At 28.6% G+C, this 19255-nt stretch overlaps 2 protein-coding genes across 2 annotated transcripts; both read right to left on the bottom strand.

The window, feature by feature from the left end:
* On the bottom strand, positions 1-1176 carry LOC121209717 (DNA-3-methyladenine glycosylase 1). The gene has a single exon (XM_041080943.1). It carries the CDS (start codon positions 985-987, stop codon positions 91-93), a length of 897 nt encoding a protein of 298 aa, XP_040936877.1. The 5' UTR covers positions 988-1176; the 3' UTR covers positions 1-90.
* A 3408-nt stretch (positions 1177-4584) lies between these two features.
* LOC121209716 (GATA transcription factor 18) lies at positions 4585-5981 on the bottom strand. Its single transcript, XM_041080939.1, has 2 exons — positions 5326-5981; positions 4585-5244 (listed from the first exon to the last, which is right to left on the bottom strand). Exons 1-2 carry the CDS (start codon positions 5782-5784, stop codon positions 4993-4995), a joined length of 711 nt encoding a protein of 236 aa, XP_040936873.1. The 5' UTR covers positions 5785-5981; the 3' UTR covers positions 4585-4992.
* Between the last annotated feature and the right edge of the window lie 13274 nt (positions 5982-19255).

The following is a 19255-nucleotide window of genomic DNA, read 5'->3' as shown; positions in this document are numbered from 1 at the left end:
TGAACAAACATTAAACAGATCGAATTTATATTGAATCGAATAACACTAGAAATTACAAGCGATTACAGAAAAAGTTGCACACTTTCAATCCTAAAAACATAAATTTTTTTTCCAAAACCCTCCACTTTGATCATCTTCAACAACACTCTGAGCATTGCCATTATTCCCTTTTGTAGTTTTAGCTTCCATAAGCCTCCACATAAACCAAGACCCAACCGATCTATAAGGCCTCCATTTCTCACAAATCTGTTCCACTTGCATTGGTTTAGGCAAATCCTTTAACCCATACAAACACTGCAGCCCTTTCCTTACACCAAGGTCACCGACCGGCAAAACATCAGGCCTGTGCAACGAGAATATCATGAACATGTGGACTGACCAAGGACCGATCCCTTTCACCGACGTCAACATTCGGAACAACGTTTCATCGTCCACCGTGAGAATCAAAGTGTCCGACAAAAACCCAGTCGAGAACTTATCGGTGAGGTCGTGGAGGTAGCTTGCTTTGCGAGCGGAGACGCCGGTTTCTCTGAGCTTTTGTGGGGTGAGAGAAAGGACCGTGTTCGGAACGACGTCGGAATGGGTTCCGCATAGGGAGACAAAGCGGGTGTAGATTGAATTGGCCGCTTTGGTGGCGAGTTGTTGGAAGATTATGGATTTGGTGAGGGAGAGGAAGGGGGAGTTACAAGGGGAGAGTTTTGGTGGGGGATGGGTTGAAATGAGGGCGGCGAGGAGAGGATCGGATGCGCGGAGATGGTTAATAGCGGCGTCGATTTCGGGTTTTGTTGATAGAGATTTGGGGATTTTGATGAGGGGAGGGTGAGGGGATTTGGTTGGTTCGTTGTCGACGGCGGTTGCAGTGGTGGTGAGTTTTCGGATTTTGCGGGATTGGAATGGGATTTTGGAGGACGGTGTGGGGTTTTCACGGAGCTTTTTTACGGTGGTTCTAGTGGTGATCGTGGTGGTTTGCGGCGGAGGATGGTTCATGGTAGAAATTTGTTAGCGTTTGGGCTTTTTGGTGACAAAAGATGGTTGGACTCTGGGTAGGTTAAGTTTTCATAGTCTTTTGGGTTCTTGCTCATCAAGTAATTAATTTTTTTATTCAAAAAGTCCAAAACTTGAAAACAAAAATAAAATAAATGGTTAGTATTTTACTCATTATATATATATTATCCCCTTTTAAAAAATTATAGCATTTTTTTATACATTTATTTTTTTCTTAGTATACTACAGTCTTATATGACACTTGTCAATCTTTGATTCTGCTTATAAAGTCTAAAAATTTCACTAACAATATATCAAATATTTTCTATAAAAAATACCATTGATTTCTTTGAAAAAACTTAATGAACCTTTAAAATGTCTTTTACTAATTTTTTTTATCTCATGTAATACACGGATTAAGTTATATGTATCAATTTTGATATTTGTTAAAAGTTTACTCAAAATTATAACATTTCGACAAAACAATAATTTTTAAAATTATTATTGAAATAAATAGATTTTCAATTATTGACAAATATATTTATGTTTTTATACAATATTTAGAACTATTCATAACTCTTTTCCAATCTATAAATAAGAGGATGATGCATTTCAACGCACTCAAACTCATGTCCTCTTACATTGACAACTATATCCATACAAATTAAATTAAGATTCAATCAGCACACCAAAATACATAATTTTAAATTTTTTAATAAATATAAATCAATAAAAATAACCTTAAACAAACACATATGAATTCAAATATTAAAAAAAAAAAGAAAAATCTCACATGAATTCAATCAACAAAAGAATTTATGATTGTGAGACAATCTCTGTCTACAATATTTTAAAAACTTGTGGGGGTTTCGTTTGGAATTGCTTATTCCAAGGTTGAGCAAACCCTACTTGACATTCCTTTGAGTTTATCCTTTTAACATTCTTTTGGTAATTAGACTCCCTTCACTATAATATCGTTAAAATAATTTTTTTAATAAATATAGTTTAAAAAGTTACATGATTTAAAAAAAATGGAATATTTGATAATATTTAAACTCTATTTATAAAATAAAAAAAAATCACTAACGTCAAATACTAACTTTGAAATAATTAATTTTGAAATAATTAATTTAATTTTCACTCCGTGGTATATTTTTATGTAATATAAATTAATTTATTAATAACGTTAAATATGTCTTAATAAATTATATGGTAACGCTTAGATTTGAGTATGAGTTGGGTTATCCATCTAAGTTTGAAGGTTTCCTTGAAAAGTGAAAGGGTTTAGACAAAAATTTAGACCTGGAAAATAGGTTTAGATAATAAATAAGGTCCGTTTTCTAAATGGATCGAGTCTCGGGTGGGTTTTTTTTGGTTCGACCCTGACTCGAATAAGTTGTTTTGCTACCATTTTGCTATTATATTACTATTATTTAGTTGTTATTATTTGGATATTGTATAACTTTTATTTTATTATTAATTTTGTTACTATTTTAGAGGTATTTACTTGCTAATTTGTAACTATTTTAGTGTTATTTAATTATAAAAAAATTTTAATCTATTTTTAATTTATTGAGAAATATTTATTTTAATGTTTTCAGTGTATTTGATGAATTATATTTTTAAAAAATATATAAAAATTGTAATCTAAAGAAAATAATACGGGTAAGTTGGGTCGGGCTCAAATTTAGTATTTTTAATTTGGGTCGAATCTGAAAAAAATTTTAAGCTAATTTTTTGATAAAACCAGGCCCGAGACCAAAATATAATTAAAATTTTGTATCAATCCAAACCCAACCCGGCTCAGCCCCTGAACAATTTTAATGATGTGAAAAAATTCATAATCATTCGATGAATTTCAATACCATCCGTTATAAATTCAAATATTTTTAATCTATGTAAAGTTTTTTAAAAATGGTATATATAAATCATATATAATTTTTTTTAAGAAAAATGGTGTATGTAAAGTTGATTTTAATCTCTTCGTTATTCTAAAATTTAAATTTTAATATATCTATTGTGATGTATCAATATTATTTAAAAAACAGAGGTATTAGAGCCATAATTAGACCAACTCAAGAAAAGTAAAATTACTATAAAGGCTCTTATAGGAGTCGGATTGGATTGTCCTCTCTACTTAAAGATTGGTAAATTAATTTTTGCACATCAAATTAAATTTTAAATCGGTTCATCTGTTAAAACAATCATGTATTTTTATTGTTAAAAATTAGTCTATGTACGTTAACATAATATATTTTTTCATTCCATCAACTACGGTAATTTTTAATAGTACAAATAGATATACTTTTTAACAAAAATGACCAATATATTTTTTAAACTAACAAATAAAAATTAATTAACTCATGTTAAAAAAAATAAAATATAATTTAACCTTTAAAACGGAATCCAAGCTTGCTAATAAAAAGGGTTGTTTTTGCAAATGCATAATGTGGTTTCCCAAGGTGTGTAGTAGAGGCCATATTGACGGTCAAGATTTCAAGAATATGACCATATCAGTACCTGTATCGGTTTTGGAAAAGTCCAAACCGGCAAAACCCCAAAAGGTCCCTAAAACGACAAATTGCATTACTATGTGTTCTGAACCGAACAGTGTCCTCTCCGGCTCAGAACAATCACACATTGTTAAACACAAAGCAATTGGTTGATCAGATTTTTTATCAGCCAGAAGAATCAAAATGTAATAATTCTTATGACAATGAATTGAATTTGAAAAGATAAGCAACAAGGGTCTAATTTTGTTTTTAGCCCCTATATTATACTCAAATTTTAAATTTAGTTCATCTAGTTACAATTTCTAACTGATAACGCTATTAATTAAAATCTTTTACCAGATATTTCATCACATAGAGCCAATCAATGATATTTAATCAATAATAAATTTACATCTACTTGAGGCTTTAAAAAATCATGTGTCGTCACTTATGAAAGCACGGGCGGAGCTAGAAGTTCGGTATTGAGGGCCAAAGTATAAAAAATTGTTTAAAAATAAGTTGAATTGAATATAATTAAAAGGGGCTAAAATTATTATTACTCCATTTAACCAAAGAGGATCAAGGCCCTTGTGAGCTCCTTATGCAAAACTACATTTGGTAATAAAGGTCATTGGTATGTTGCATCATCTTATTTGTTAATTTGATTGGAATATAAAAATTTAAATTTTCGATATTTAGTTTATTAAATTATTTTTGCTATAGAATTTATTTTTTAAATAAGTTTAGTTCTTTTAATATTTTGTAGTATTGGTTTCCATAATTTTTCTTATAATTATCATTTTATTACAATTTTTTTATTAATAAATAAATATATGAGGTTGAAATTAGAATGATTATTTTATTTCAATTAGAATTAAATTTTATTTGAAAAAAACACAAAACTAATTAAAAAATTTAATGATTTCGGAAATAACATGGTAAAAGTAAAACAATTAAGTCTTGAATTTTTGCAAAACAAAAAGGACTAAAACCAAAATTAAACCAAAAAAATCTTGTTTTTTAACTTTCTCTTTCAGTTGTGAAATTCAGAGAAATAAAAGAGAACCAACAAGTAAGAAGCAGCAGCTTCATATAACAGAGTCTCAGGTAAAGTAAACTTCAGTTCCATATCTCATGAAAAAAAAGTACTTTTTTTTTTTTGCATATGTAAGTTAGCTACAAATTGTATATATATCTATTACATTACATCAGGGAAATCAGTAATCAAATCCAACGGTCCTCAACATTTCATCATCCTCATCATCATGATCATCATAGTCAAATGAAAGGAAGAAAAGGGTTTTATAGGAAACTGGAAGTAAAAGAAATTAAAGTTAAAAGGGAGAAGAAAAAAAAGAAAAAAAAGCAACTAAGAAGATAGAATTATCCCGTTCTTACTCCATCTATAGAAGACAAAACAAGTGACACAAACTAAAAAAAGGGAACAGTGATTTGCAGGCACCGCCATGGTCTTCACCGTCAATGGCGTTTTGGGTTGGTGGTGGTGGTTTTTTGTTTATCTGGTGAAGTCGTGAATAAGGCTTGTTGGTCTATCGGTAACGTTGAGTCTCCAAGAAAGGAAAGGATCGCCGTCTTCGATGAACTTGATTTCATTCACCGGCGATGAATAACATTGCATTGAACCCCATGAACTGTTGTTGTAGCCATGGTATTGTTGTTGTTCCGCCATTGATGAAGCATTAGCATTTGCAGCTGAAGCTCTTCTTTCTTCCTTTTTGAATCGAATCCCACAAGCATTACAAAGCGACTGCCAAAACATTAAAAATCTAAATCAATGAAGACAATATAATATATGTTCATGTATATAGATATAGATATAGATATCTACCTTTGGACCTCTTGGACCGTTCCTCCAAAGCGGTGTTGAAGTAGTATCACAGTTGGCACAACGACGAGCCAAAAGAGGATCGTTGCCTGAACTATTATTATTATCATTATTACGGCCAGCTTTCATCGTGTTCTTGTTTCGCACCAAGTCCCAACACAAGTTCGACATGCAAGAACCGCCGCCTCCGCCGCCGGAGCGGCTTTCACGGCGTGAAGAACGCTTATAACCGTCGTCTTCAACGAGACGAGTCGAAGGTGTTCCTAAAGACAAAGTGCAATCAACAGACGAAGAGGAAGATGCGAAAGGGTACATCATATCCGTTTCATCGTAACATGTCTGGTTCGCCGCCATTGAAAACATCATCGAGAACGAGCTGTTTTGGCTATGGAACAAGCCACCGCATGAACAAGGTCCACCCACCATGTTCCCTTGCGAGCTACTGCTACACCTATGCATCATTTCACTACTAAAATGGGGTTGAAGGGGGCAATGGGATGAGCCAAATGGTGTATAAACTGATAGACCCAAAGTGCAATAATATAGTCTTTGAATGAAGAAACTTATAGGAGAGAGAGGGAGATATTGTTTGGTAGCTTTAAGAGCTAATAAAAATAGAGAAAAAAACCAGTCAGCAAACTGCAGTCCACGTTGTCGTGAAATGGAAATGGAGTGATGATGTATATGAAGTATATATAGCAATGAGAGAAAATAAAGGTGATAGACAGAGATGGACCCATGTTGCATGTTAGACCCAGATAGAAATTTTTAAAAGAAAGATTACTCATTGGGTTAAGTGGTAAGTAATTTTTTTTTTAATTTTGATTAAATGCTGTAAAAGTATAGTAGGTGTTTTTATATTAAAAGTCAAATCATATTTTGATATTGTTACTCGAAAATAGATAGATAAGTCTGTTAAATTTTTTATCTATTTTTACTATAAAAAATTAAAATAATTGACAGAATAATAAGATAGTTACACTTGATATATCATGTGTATTTTATACTAACGTATAAAAATGAATTTTTAATAGTAGAAATAGATAAAAAAATTTTACATAGTCTATTTATATTAAATGTATATAAATTAATTTATTTATTTTTGAATAAATAAAAAAATATAATTCGATTGTTAATATACTATTAAATACCAATATATTAAAACATAATATTAGAGGATGAAAAAGAAAATAAGATGTAAGTCAGTCGGTCACTGTCGATGCGGAGAAACAAGGCTTTTCATTTGAAAAACTTGAAGTCCCTGGTATAGGAAGCGTTTGTTTATTAAATAAATGGTTTAATTTTAATTTTGTTCCCTTTGTTGTTTTCAAAATTGGGATTGAGTCCTTATGTTTTAATTTGTATTATATCATTAATTAATTCAAATGATGACATAGAATTTTTTTTTTGGATTTGATGGGTGCTTTAGTAAAAAAAAAAAAGAATCTTAAGCTTTTCAATCAGAAGATATTATAAATTTTAGTACCGAATTATTAAAATTAAAATATAAAAATTAGATCTCAAATTTGAACATAATAAAAGTATCAAAACCACAATTTAACCAAAAAAATGATGATAGACAATTGATTTTATTAGCATAAATGTTTGCAATTTAATCCATATATTTCAACTACTCTTTTATGCCATATCTAAATTGACATTTATCAAATAAATTGATTGCAAGGCTTAGATCGATACAATCTGATACTTTAATAACTCAATTCAAATATTTTTAAATTTAAGGACTATCTAAAATATTAAATAATAGTTTCGAGATGTTTGATGGAATTTCACCTATTTTTCCATAAGCTATGTCATTTTTCTCACTTAGAGACCTAAAGTTTGTTTGGTCAAAAGTAATACTCAAACTATAAATCTCATTATACTAAAAGAAAGCATATGATATCCAATAAGAACATGCCATGTGTTACATCCTTATTATTTAGTATCGTGTTTTGAAGTAAAATTAAAATAAATAGAGTTCAAGTTAAAATTAGTTATAAATCGTTGTATTATTTTTAAATTTAGAATTAAGTTCATGTACTTTTATTTTAAAGAGTTTAATTTCTCTACTTTTTAAATTTTAAAATGTAGATCTAATCGTTATCACTGTTAGGATTATTTTGTTAAATTTAATTTTATTATAATGTCATATTTTTAGTTACATTGCTATCAAGTAATTTTTTTTATTCTAAAATGTCGTACCAACAAGTTTAATAAAAAATTTATGATGTTAACAATTAGATATGAATTTTAAAATCCAAAAAATGGAAGGAGTAAATTCTTGAAAATAAACGTATAGACTAAATTTCAATTTTGGTTAGAATATAGGGACCTATGGCACATTTTAACCTTTAATAAACGAAAGAATTTAAAATAAAGGAATTAAAAAAAAAAGTAGAGGGGGGCGCTGGTAACAAAGCAAAGGGGTTGGTCATTGAGTAGTCAAAAGAGGCCACGTGACTAGAGGGAACAGTCTTCCATGGATCTGCCTTCTCCGATCACGAGGCTCCTCCCCCCTCCAACCCATTACATGTAATACCTCTGTCCGTAACCGTATCTCTGCTCTGTCACTGCCACTCTCCCAAGCTAAATGGAATAGTTTCCTCCCCACGCTCTCTCCCCGCGTCTTTCGTCCACGCTCCATCACCATTTCCGATTTTTAAAATCCGTTATTGGCATGGTTGGTAATGGTTGACGTCTTAGGTTTTTGATTATTTGCAATTACTATGTGTGGTCTCCAATCTTAAATCTTAACATGGGCATGGGTAAAATGTATTTTGAAAATTTATCATTAAGCTCTCTAACTTTTTTAAAAATTTTAATTAAGCCCTCAAAAAATTTTAATTTTTCATAAGCTCTACAAAAGTTATAATTATTATTAATTAAATTCTCTGGAGTTTTCAAAAATTAGGCCCTCAAAATTTTTAAAATTTTTAATTAAATCCTTTAGAGTTCTCAAAAATTTCACTGATCCTCTCAACATGTTTTAAAATTTTAATCAGACCTCTCAAAAAAATTTAAAAACTTATTGCCATGTTCCGCCACTTACGATGTGTGTAATTTTTTCAGTTATATTTCAATTATTCATTTATTTGAATTTTACATTTGTTTGATTTTATTTTATAATTACTCGAATACATATCTATAATTATATACTTATAAACTCTAAGGAAAAAATCTAAATTTGTTTGTCAACAACATTAAATCCCAATATTATTGTTCAAGTTATCTCCATGAAGGATAAACATTTAGTAACTCCATCCTTAAAGATAACATTTTTTAAAAATAAGCAAATATATATATAATGAATATTCGAGTCACTCTGAATCCGCTAAAAATAGTATTTAAAAAATCTGAGTCAAAAATATTATCCAAATGTCTAAATTCACACTATTCAAAATCTTTTTTACCTTGAATAAATCAAGTGTAAATTGCCTCCGTATTTATTATAGTGCAAACCTAACCAAGTGTAGATCCTCTCTGAAATTATTTTAGTTTGGCGGAGCGTAGTGGAGACTCAGGGAGCTATGGCCCCAAAACTGATAAATTTTTAATTTAGACTATTTATAATTTATAAAATTTCAAATTATTAGTGGTAAATTTATACTTTGGCCCCTCAACAATGATAAAAAAATTGATTCAACCCTTTAAAAACTATAAAGATATAGACTATTAAAATGATGAAATTATATTTTTACTATCGTAAAATATACAATTTAATTCCCACCCCTCCCCCCCCAAAAAAAAAACTTTCAGACTCTGCCACTGACTACACTTTTATAGGACATTCATCAACCCTGATCTTACTTGTGAAGTCTAAAAACTCCACTAACAATATACCAAATATTATTATTTTTATACCATAAGATATTTAATTTTTTATTTCGTATCCTTCCACTTCCGGAAAGGTATATTCAATTTTCAGGGTCTCATATGGTCCCCATCTCCGAACATATACAAACACAAGAATGTGATGTACCAAATTGTTTGAATTTTAAATTGTTGTTTTCAAGTTGGGTATAGGAAACATTTACAGAATAAGGTAAAAATTATGACAATGTATAGACAAGTTTGATATGGATTCTATGTAAATAGACATATTTTCTAATTCCCAAAAGAATATTGATTAAATAATTCTAATTAAACTTTTAAGTCTTCAATTTATATTTTAAAATTTAAATCAATGTCTAAATATTAAAATATTAATATTATATCAATCGAATTACGTTCGTATTTAATTTTTACTATATATTTTTAAATTTTTAAATTTTAATTATTCCATTTTTATTTTTAGGAATATAATTTTTTTTGTTTGATTTATAAATTAAAACCCAATTGGTAAAATTGTTAATGAAGTTTCCATAGTTTTGGTAAGTGTAAGTGACTCGATTGTTGTTTAGATTTATTTTAGTTAATTAGTTATTAGAGTTAAAACTTAGATGAATTCTTTCTATTGAAACTATTGTAACTTAAAAAAATAAATAAGTAAGATTAAAATGTCTAATTGTTGATTTAGTCCCTTATCATGTTTAAATTTGTAATTTATCATGAATTTGAACTAAATGATGATTCTAAAAATATCAAGACAAAATTGTGCTAAATGGTAAGGTTGAGGCTTTGAGAATGTTGAGATTTGGACCTCAAGTATCACTGTCTATAAACCACTTGTTTGTTCTCAATCTAGGTTTTATTCTTATTTAAGTTATATCATGTATGACTCATGCAATGACGTAGTTAGGGGTTGGTAGGGACCTCGCCTCCCTTTAAAATGAAAAAAAAATTCATTTAGGCCCTTCAAAAATTTAAATTAGTAAATATAATATTGCACTTTATCCTCTTAAAAATGATAAAAATTTGATCAAATCTATTAAGAATTATAAAGATATAAGCTACTAAAATGGTAAGATTATATTTTTACTATCGTAAAAATTACAATTTAATTTCGGTTTCCCCTAAAAAAAATTCTGACTTTGCCCCTAGAGCCATGTCCGGATTGATATTGATCTATGTCTAATGATATATAAGTCTTGTTTAGATTTATTTTGGTCTAATTCTAGATACATTCTAGTTTATATTCAGTTTCTACATTGTGATTATTTTTTTATTAGGGATGAAGCTAGAAATTTCATTTTGGAGGACCAAGATAAAATTATAAGATTTTGGAGGGGTCAAAACTAAAAAAAAAGGTGTTAGAAAAGCTTAGATTAAGTTATTAACTTTAAGTGCCGAGGACCAAATATTATCTTTGAGCAGAATAGAGGAATCCAATTCAAAATTTACCATTTAAAAAACTACGGGAGAGAAAAGAATCGGATCGTCTAGAGATTGGTGAAGGGGGCCTTAAATCGACAAACGGGAAGACCACCGCTTTTCAAAAGATACTCTCTCTATTCCCACTTTGTCAGCCGAGGAAAAACCAAAAAATCTGCGATTAGCCCAAGACACTAAGCGTCGCATCTTTTTTTTCCTTTTGTCGCCACTTTCTAATCATTTTTTTCGCCACGCGCGACCCATGATTTCGTGGGAGCTTGTTGCGTCGATGTTTATAAAATGCACGTGGAATACACGCGGAAGAGAGAAGAGTGGGAATCAATAAGATCAAGAATATCTGTTTATAAATGTTTTTTTTTTATGGAAACTCTGGGATTTGCTTAATCATAATTCATATCTAATCTCCAATTCCCAAACCCACACTGATTAATGATTTTTAGGGTTTTTTAAGATACGCATTTATGTTTTTACATGCTGAAATTAATCATGATGTTATGTGGCTCTCTTTTGGATTTCGTGGGCTCCACTTTTGTCAATTAATCAAAGCATATCTATTAATATGAATTGTCGATTAAGTTTTAACTGAATTAGTATTGATATTGTTGGTAATGTAGAAAGATATAGGTTTGAATGCGCTGAAGTACGTTATCCACCTATTTATGAATTGTTTAGATATTACGTAAAAAAATTTAAATATAATCAGAACCAGATTGTTTAAAAAATATATTAATATGAAAATTAATTAAAGATGTTTAAAAATTTTATTAATATGAAAATTAATTAAATATTTTATTACAAGTATTCATTTATTTTGGGTATATACAACAAGAATTTATTAATTTCCTTTAATAGGTCATTTTTAGGGTTGAGGATTTTAGCTACTATTATTTTAATTAGATATAGTAATTACAAATTATTTTTTAATATGTGAATATTTAGAATATATTATTTTTTTGGACAATATTTAAGAAGGGTTGATGTAATTTTTGGCCATTGAATTTGACAATTAGGTTGATGTGTAATAATGCGACATCTTGATATTGTCATTTTCACCACTTAAAAATAACATATATGTGTGGGTGTCGATGCGAAAATGGAAAAAGTTGATAGGACAAAATCTTAAAATGTTACATCATGGTACATTATCAGAATCCAAATTAAAGAATTGAATTGAAAAATCTTACAAAGTTTAGGGGCCATGAATTATATTAATTGCCTATGAGTCAAAAGCATTGTTGGCAAATGCTGAGGTCCAATGACTTTGATGCCATAGGTTCAACCTTTATTTGTGTAAATTATATGTGAGTTGTCAACAAATTGATTTCGACTTAAATTCGTTTATATGCGAGTCGTATTCATAATTATTTCAATAATTTGATTGCTCTATGCAATATTGGATTTTAATTATAATTTATTTAGATATGTACATCTCGTAATTGTAATTGTAATTGTAATTGTACTTGTACTTGTAAAGTTAAAAAAATACATTTCTTAAAGAGTCCATATCATTAATTGTTTAATCAATTCTCGATATTAGAATTTAAAAATTTATGTGTGATTTATGTTTAACGTATTGATTGTGTATTTGTTATTGTTAGCAAATCAGATACACTTATTATCGATCGTCATCGTAATTTAATTGAAAATTTGCCAAATGATCAAAATTTTAAAATAGAAGTCATACGTTAAAAGGGTCATATATGTAATTTAATTTATTTTAAAAATAAAATAAAAATCTCTCGTCTAAGAATTTGTCAAAATTTAATTAGCACAATTATTTAAATTTTTATTTTATTTTATCAATATTTATATTTCAATATCATTTTGCCATTGCATGCCAATTGCCATGCATGCAATTACGTTAAACAAGGAAAATACTTCTTCAGCCATACTTTACAAATGGGTTTTTATTAACCTAGAAAAAGTATTTATTATGATTCGATAATGATATTGATAATAAAAATTATCTCAAAGCAATAAAAAAGAGAAATAAGAATACACGAATTTTACGTAAAAAACTTTTATTGGGAAAAATTACAAGTAGAAGAAAAGAAATTTACTAATGTTGAAAAATAATAAAACGAGGGGTTTTCAAGTACACACATTTTAATGATTAAACAGCCTTGTTATAATCAATGTCTAATAGAAGAAGCATAGTTTTTCACCCCAGAGATCTCCTATTTTGCCTATCTATTTTATTTCTTTAATAAGTGAGTTGCACCTCGAACTTTTCAAGTCAGATCAAACGGGATTCAGATAACACAACTCTAACAATATTAAAATAAATAAATAATTTTAAACATTTTACATATATTTATTAAATATTTTAAAATAAATTGATAATCGAAACATTTAAATTATCAATGCTTTGGAACAGTACCACATAATGTTAACATTCCTCAAAAGCAACGAGAATACAACTTGAATGTCTCTTGGGAGACTGGGAATTTTTTCCCTTTTGTTTTTTTGTTAATATTTAATTTCTTAAATTAAATTAAAAAGAAAAAAAAAGTCTAAAAGAGTGGAGGAACTTGGGATTGGTCTAGTGATTTTGTTGTTGAATCGATGTTTCTTTTAAAAGTAATAATTAAAATTTTTAGTGGAAACGAAAAAAGAAGCAAGGTTTGAGACCCAAACAAAAAGTGATGATAATAAGGTTAAATTTTGCTATTTAGTCCCTATATTGTGAATGATTTTTAGATTTAGTCCTTGTAATTTATTGTGGTCAATTTTAATTCTTGTATTTTTCAGATTTTGAAATTTCAATCTTCACCCAAGTAGTAGTAGTTAATATATTAAGTTACTGCTTATACATAATACTCACAAAACAAATTTAGTTAAGTTTATAAATTCGAAAATCTGTAAATTTGAAAAACAAATATTAAATCCATAACTTACTCATAATACGGAATCAATAACAAAATTCAAGCTAACAGATTGAACTGCTACAGTTTGTGTTAAAATTGAAAATTGAAAATTGAAAATCTACTAAATTAGACGATAGGGACTAAATCAATAGCAAACACATAACATATGGACTAGTAGCAAAATTTGATCTAATAAGTCGGCCTATGAAGGATAAGTTGTTGTCAGTATTATGACATCTACGGAACACTGTAACCTCCGATTGTCTCCTAACGACTGTAGACCCCCTAAAGCCATTAAACCATAATTTAATTTTAGCTCTTTCTTTATTAATTTTAAATTTAATAGGGTTAATTTCGCTAAACGTCCCTAAGCTATCTTCCACATTCTAAACGTTTAAAGTAATAGTATTATATCAATCAGGTCCTTTTGTCATTCTAACTGTCAATTTAATTATTAAATATTGATTTGGATATATTTACAACTAGTAAACACGAATGTACCTATTGAATTAAAAACTTGGATCTAACATGTTAAAAAAGATAATGCCGATAAGATTTAGGAATGATGTGTTTCATTGTAACACTTATTTACAATCTGATTCACACACTTTAAATATGCTCCATATCATATTTGAGCTAGTGTTTAATACCCAAACTAATTGGCTTAGCTAAATACATGACTAGCTTGATATGATATCGATGTTTTGAGGACTCAAAATGCTTTGAAATTCAGGGATGAATTCAAAATTCAGACAATTGTTTGAATATTTTTTAGGAATTTAGTTCATATACTTTTTATTTTTAGGAATTTAGTCCATCTATTTTTCATATATCAAAACTCAATTCCAACCTGTTAACACTGTTAAAATTATTTTGTCAACTTCTAGTTCATTATAACGTCATGTTTTTAGATACATAGCTACCGGATGAGTTTTTTTTTATTTCAAAATATCACACCAATAAATTTAAGAAAAAAATTTAACAGTATTAATAACTGGACCTAAATTTTGTAATTTGAAAAGTAGAAAGGCTAACTTCCTGAAAATAAAAGTATAGTAACTAAAATTTAAACTTATGAAGAGTGCAAGGACTTATAACAGATTTTAACCTTTATATAAATGAGGGGAAAAAATGGAAGCCTCATAAGGAGGATAGGAATCAAGGCTTAGATCTAGTCTTCCTTGACCAATATGGATGCATGTCCTTTACGTAAACCAATAACCCTTTTTATCCTCCTCCAATTTTTTTTTTCTTTTCCTTTAAAATACTTTGAATCTCTCAATGCATACCCCTTTCTTTTTCCCGGCAACCAAACAGATTTTTTCTTTTCCAAACCCAAACATTTTTTTTTAATAATTTTAATGCCTTCTATCACACGATACGGGAACTTCCTTTTTTTCCTTTTGGTAAAATCATTAGTCACAACGTTGAATATAAACGGTCAAATTCTATTGTTAGTCCTTTTATTATGCATAAATTATGCATTTAATATTTGGACTCTAATTTGTATAATTTTAGTCCCTAAATCTTTTTGAATTTTAAAATTCTGGTCTCGATCCAAATAGTAGCAGTTAAATCCGTTTAGTTTAGTTTTGCTATTGGTCATGTACTACGTGTAGCTTGTGGATTTAATTCATGTTATCCAATTTATCCATTTTTAATTCCTATGTTTTTCAAAATTTCAAATTTCATTCCCGACTCAAACGGCTGTTGCTAAATGCATTAACTGGTTTTTCTTTTTGCAAGAATTATACGAAAATAACAAGCTAACTACACATGTGATAATACTATCCTTAAAGTTGTAGATCTAATCCACGTTCTCCAATTTAGTTGTTTTTTTGTCCATGCACTTTTGAATTTTGAAATCTCATCTTTGACACAAAATGATAGCTGTTAAACTCATTAACTAATTCTTTTTGTAAGTACCATGCAGAAAGAACAAGCTAACATGACATCACATACGTGATTAAAGGTGAAGCCAAAAAATTTCTTAGGGGTAGGAATAAAGAATAAATTTTTGGGAAGGGCCAAAATGTGAATTTGCTTGTATACAACTTTATAATATTACAAAATTTAAAGAGGTAATATAGTAAATTTCTCATTTTTTTGATGTTGGGGGGGGGCTAATAGCAAAAAATTAACAAATTTAATGACTACCCTTTACTCATTACTAAAAATAACCAAATTAAAAGACAAAGTACTAATTCCATAACATACATATCCAACAAGGACTAGTAAAAGAAATTAACCAAAACACTGAAATCATAACGTTGAATATAAAAAAAAGCCATAAACAGTAGGGTTTTGGATCCTTTGCAGTAAAAATATATAAAAACAAACTCCATTAATAGGGTTAAGGTACCCTATGGATCCTCCCCCCATTTTTCAACACAAATTTTCTTTTTGTTGACTGGTCTTTTCCAATATCTTGTCTGCAGCCTGCATGCATATATCTTTATTCCCTTGGCCCCTTGTTGAAAGTTTTCTTATGATCAGCTCAGCAAGCTGGAGTTTCTTTGTGGCAGAAATTAAAATAAATAAATAAATAAGCTTTGCATTTTTAAGTCCTTTGAATTGCTTCTTCCACCTTCGTCCTTTGTCTCATTGAATTTGGGCAATTGTTAAAAAGAAAAAAAAAAGTGATAATTTAACGTCAGATTCTTTGAGAAAAAATTGTTTTACAGTAAAATAAATAAATTTTCCAGTTTTAAATCAGTGCAAAGCTGAACTTTTTTTTCTTCTGATCTCTGCTGGGAATTTACATAAATTTGTGTATGTAAATATATATTTTTAATGGACTTTGAAGTGAAATAAAGATGATGAAGCAGGTTGGGGGTACTGTTAAAAGATCTTAGCCCGAAATGAAATGATCTTTAAGTTCAGAAAGAAAACCCCAGAATTTCAGGATCTTTGAATGCCTTTTATTTTTTCTTTATTTATTGGGTTAATTTCGCTAAAAGTCCTAAAAATGTGGCTTATATTTTAAATTGGTCTTCAAACTTCGAGGTGTAGTGTTGTATTGTAAGTTCATTCTACCAGCCTAGTCATTTGCTTGAGCTTTAAATTTCAATTCAGATCTAACTCGGAGCATATTCAAAATGTGTTGATTGAATTGTAAACTTGTGTACAGCTACTACATGAAAAAATAAATCTTCTTAAATTTTATTTACATTCAAATTGTCTAAATAGTAAATACGCATCACGTCGGATTCTAAAATGACAAATTAATGGGCAAGCTAAGGAAATACACAATTGATACTCTAAGAACTTCGTTAGAATGTTTTAAAGTTTGAATCAATCTTAAATCTAGACGATAATTTAAGAATGTACAATAATGTATCATTTGATACTTGAGTTTAACTTTCAATTTTTAATTTGGTACTTCAGCCAAAATACATTACATGGCCTAATGACTATTTGACACATGTGCTTTAATAAAAAAAATTATATACCAATTTAGGACTAAAAAGACCTCAAGTATTAAATTGAAAAAATTTAAGTACCAAAATAAACATTAAATCTAAATATTGGTACCAAATAGTATATTAATCCTTTCTTTTCCAACTAAGATAAGAATCAAAATCCAATGAATGTATTCACCCAGTAAATGTAATCAGTATGAAGAAAGTTATAATTGTTGTCAGAGAAAAAGGAAGTGTTATTAGGAATCTAAAGAGTGGGGCTTGAGGAATCAATCAGTGTCCTTTTTTATTTATGGTGCTAGCTAAGCCACAGTATTTTCTTCAGGGACTGGGAAGAAAGATCCGTCAACATTCATTGACACCTAACAAAAAACATGTCAATTGGAAGTCACTTCCCTGTTCTTTTCACCATGGCAGGTAGGCAGGCATGTTAAAGAGAAAAAACATTGGGATAAATATAAAAAAATATACATAAGTTTCAGTTTAATGTGTAATTTTATACATAAAATTTTAATTTGATTTAATTTTCACAAATCACTAACAACGTTATCGAATTAACACCACTTTACTTTGATAAATTACATGCACAAATAATTATATTAATCAAAGTTTCATGTATACATATGAACCACAACTTAAATTTCATATGTATAATTGTACCAAATCAAAATTATTATATCAAGTTACATATTGGACCAAAATTCACGTATAAATTTGATATTTATTCCATATTAATTTGGTTAAAACATGCTTCACTATATTATTTGTGTTATACCGACACCTCGTGTGTCCACAACTACAAGGGCTAATGTTTTTGATTAAGTAGGATCACCTTGCAAGCTCAAACCATTTGAACCATACATGTCCAACATGGATAGGACGTTTCTCATCCACATGTTACATATATTCATTCTCCAAGCATAACTATCAAAACATTAAGATTTGCTCAAGACAATCTATGACAACAAGTCATTAATAGATCTATTAACTTGTAAGGAGTTTAAGACTAATATGTGGATGACACTTGACACCTCAAGAACAATTAAAAATACCCACCCCTTAAAGAGTTTTGAGTACTAGAAAAATGGGCCAAGACACATTCACCCGGACTAAACTTTCTATCAAAATTGGTATATTTGAAATTTGGTTCTACTACTTTTACGAAATTTAGTTGTTTTACTTTCCAAATTTAAAAATATAAGTCTAAGTGTTAGCATGATTAAATTTTTTTATATTAAATTTAGATTCATTAGAAAATCGGTTTATTTTTTTTGTACATAACTATTTAGTGTGTATTTTTTATTATTTTAAAATCATCACATCAACAAATTTATTAAAAAAATTTAACAATGTTGAAACTAAAATAATAATAAAAAGACTAGAAAAACTCTATTAATTTCACAATACATACAATCATAGAGAAAGTGAGACGTTAAGACAAGTTGGTGAAGAAATAAAAGTTAAAATATGCTATGGTCCTTGTACTATTTACAAACTTAAAATTTAGTCATTAAAAATTTTATTTTCAGGAATTTAATTTTTCTACTTTTCAAAATTTAAAATTCAAGCCCAATCATTGACATTGTTAACTTTTTTTTGTCAAATTTATTGGTGTGATATTTTGAAATTAAAAAAAATGCTCACTTGCTAGCAATTTAATTAAAAAAATTATAACAAACTTAATTTAACAAAATAATCTTAATTGTATTAATAGTTGGACTTGAATTTGAAATCTGAAAAATAGGAATTAATTTCTATAAATAAAATTAAAAAGGCTAAATTTTAATTTTATAAAGAGTAGAGGGATTTATCACACATTTTAACCAAAAAAATTGAGATTAGACATGTGGCAAGGAAATGGCAATAGGATAATTTAATTTCTAATATTGGGTCTTTTGTTAGTTAGTTAGTAAAAAGGGCTATACAACCAATACCCTAAATAGCCCAAATATACTAGGCTCGAGTTTATAGGGTTTGAGACCAGTACTCATGTTTTTTTTTCTCATTAAATATATTTTTAGTGCCTAAGTTTAATTTTAATTTTAATATTTAAGTTAGTGTTTTTTATTCAATTTGATACTTAAATTTAATTTTTAGCATATATTTTAGTTTATTTTTGAAACTCTATTAAAATTGGATGAGATGAACCAATCAAATTATTACACATGTCATGTACATTCAAATGGTAGAGCTTAGTAGAGGTTCAGGGCATGACGCCCAGACCCTTCAAAATGTAAGATTTTTGTAATTTTTCATAAATATTACTTTTTTTTGGATTGATTGTTTTTATATTTAAATTGATTATTATGTTGGAATGTTATTTTTTTTGAAACGATGGTTTATATGTATAAATCAGTGGTGAAATCTTAT

The sequence above is a fragment of the Gossypium hirsutum genome, chromosome A02 (genome assembly GCF_007990345.1).
Source record: "Gossypium hirsutum isolate 1008001.06 chromosome A02, Gossypium_hirsutum_v2.1, whole genome shotgun sequence".
Taxonomy (NCBI): Eukaryota; Viridiplantae; Streptophyta; class Magnoliopsida; order Malvales; family Malvaceae; genus Gossypium; species Gossypium hirsutum.
The sequence above is the reverse complement of the archived record's forward strand: the minus strand, read 5'-3'. Positions and strand labels throughout refer to the sequence as shown.

What these genes read in the sequence shown, in the direction of transcription:
- LOC121209716 (XM_041080939.1), bottom strand. Translation starts at nt 5,784, where the DNA reads ATGATGCATAGGTGTAGCAGTAGCTCGCAAGGGAACATGGTGGGTGGA. An exon ending in ACGGTCCAAGAGGTCCAAAG is followed by an intron (nt 5,245 to 5,325) that starts GTAGATATCTAT and finishes ATGTTTTGGCAG; the next exon opens with TCGCTTTGTAATGCTTGTGG.
- LOC121209717 (XM_041080943.1), bottom strand. Translation starts at nt 987, where the DNA reads ATGAACCATCCTCCGCCGCAAACCACCACGATCACCACTAGAACCACC.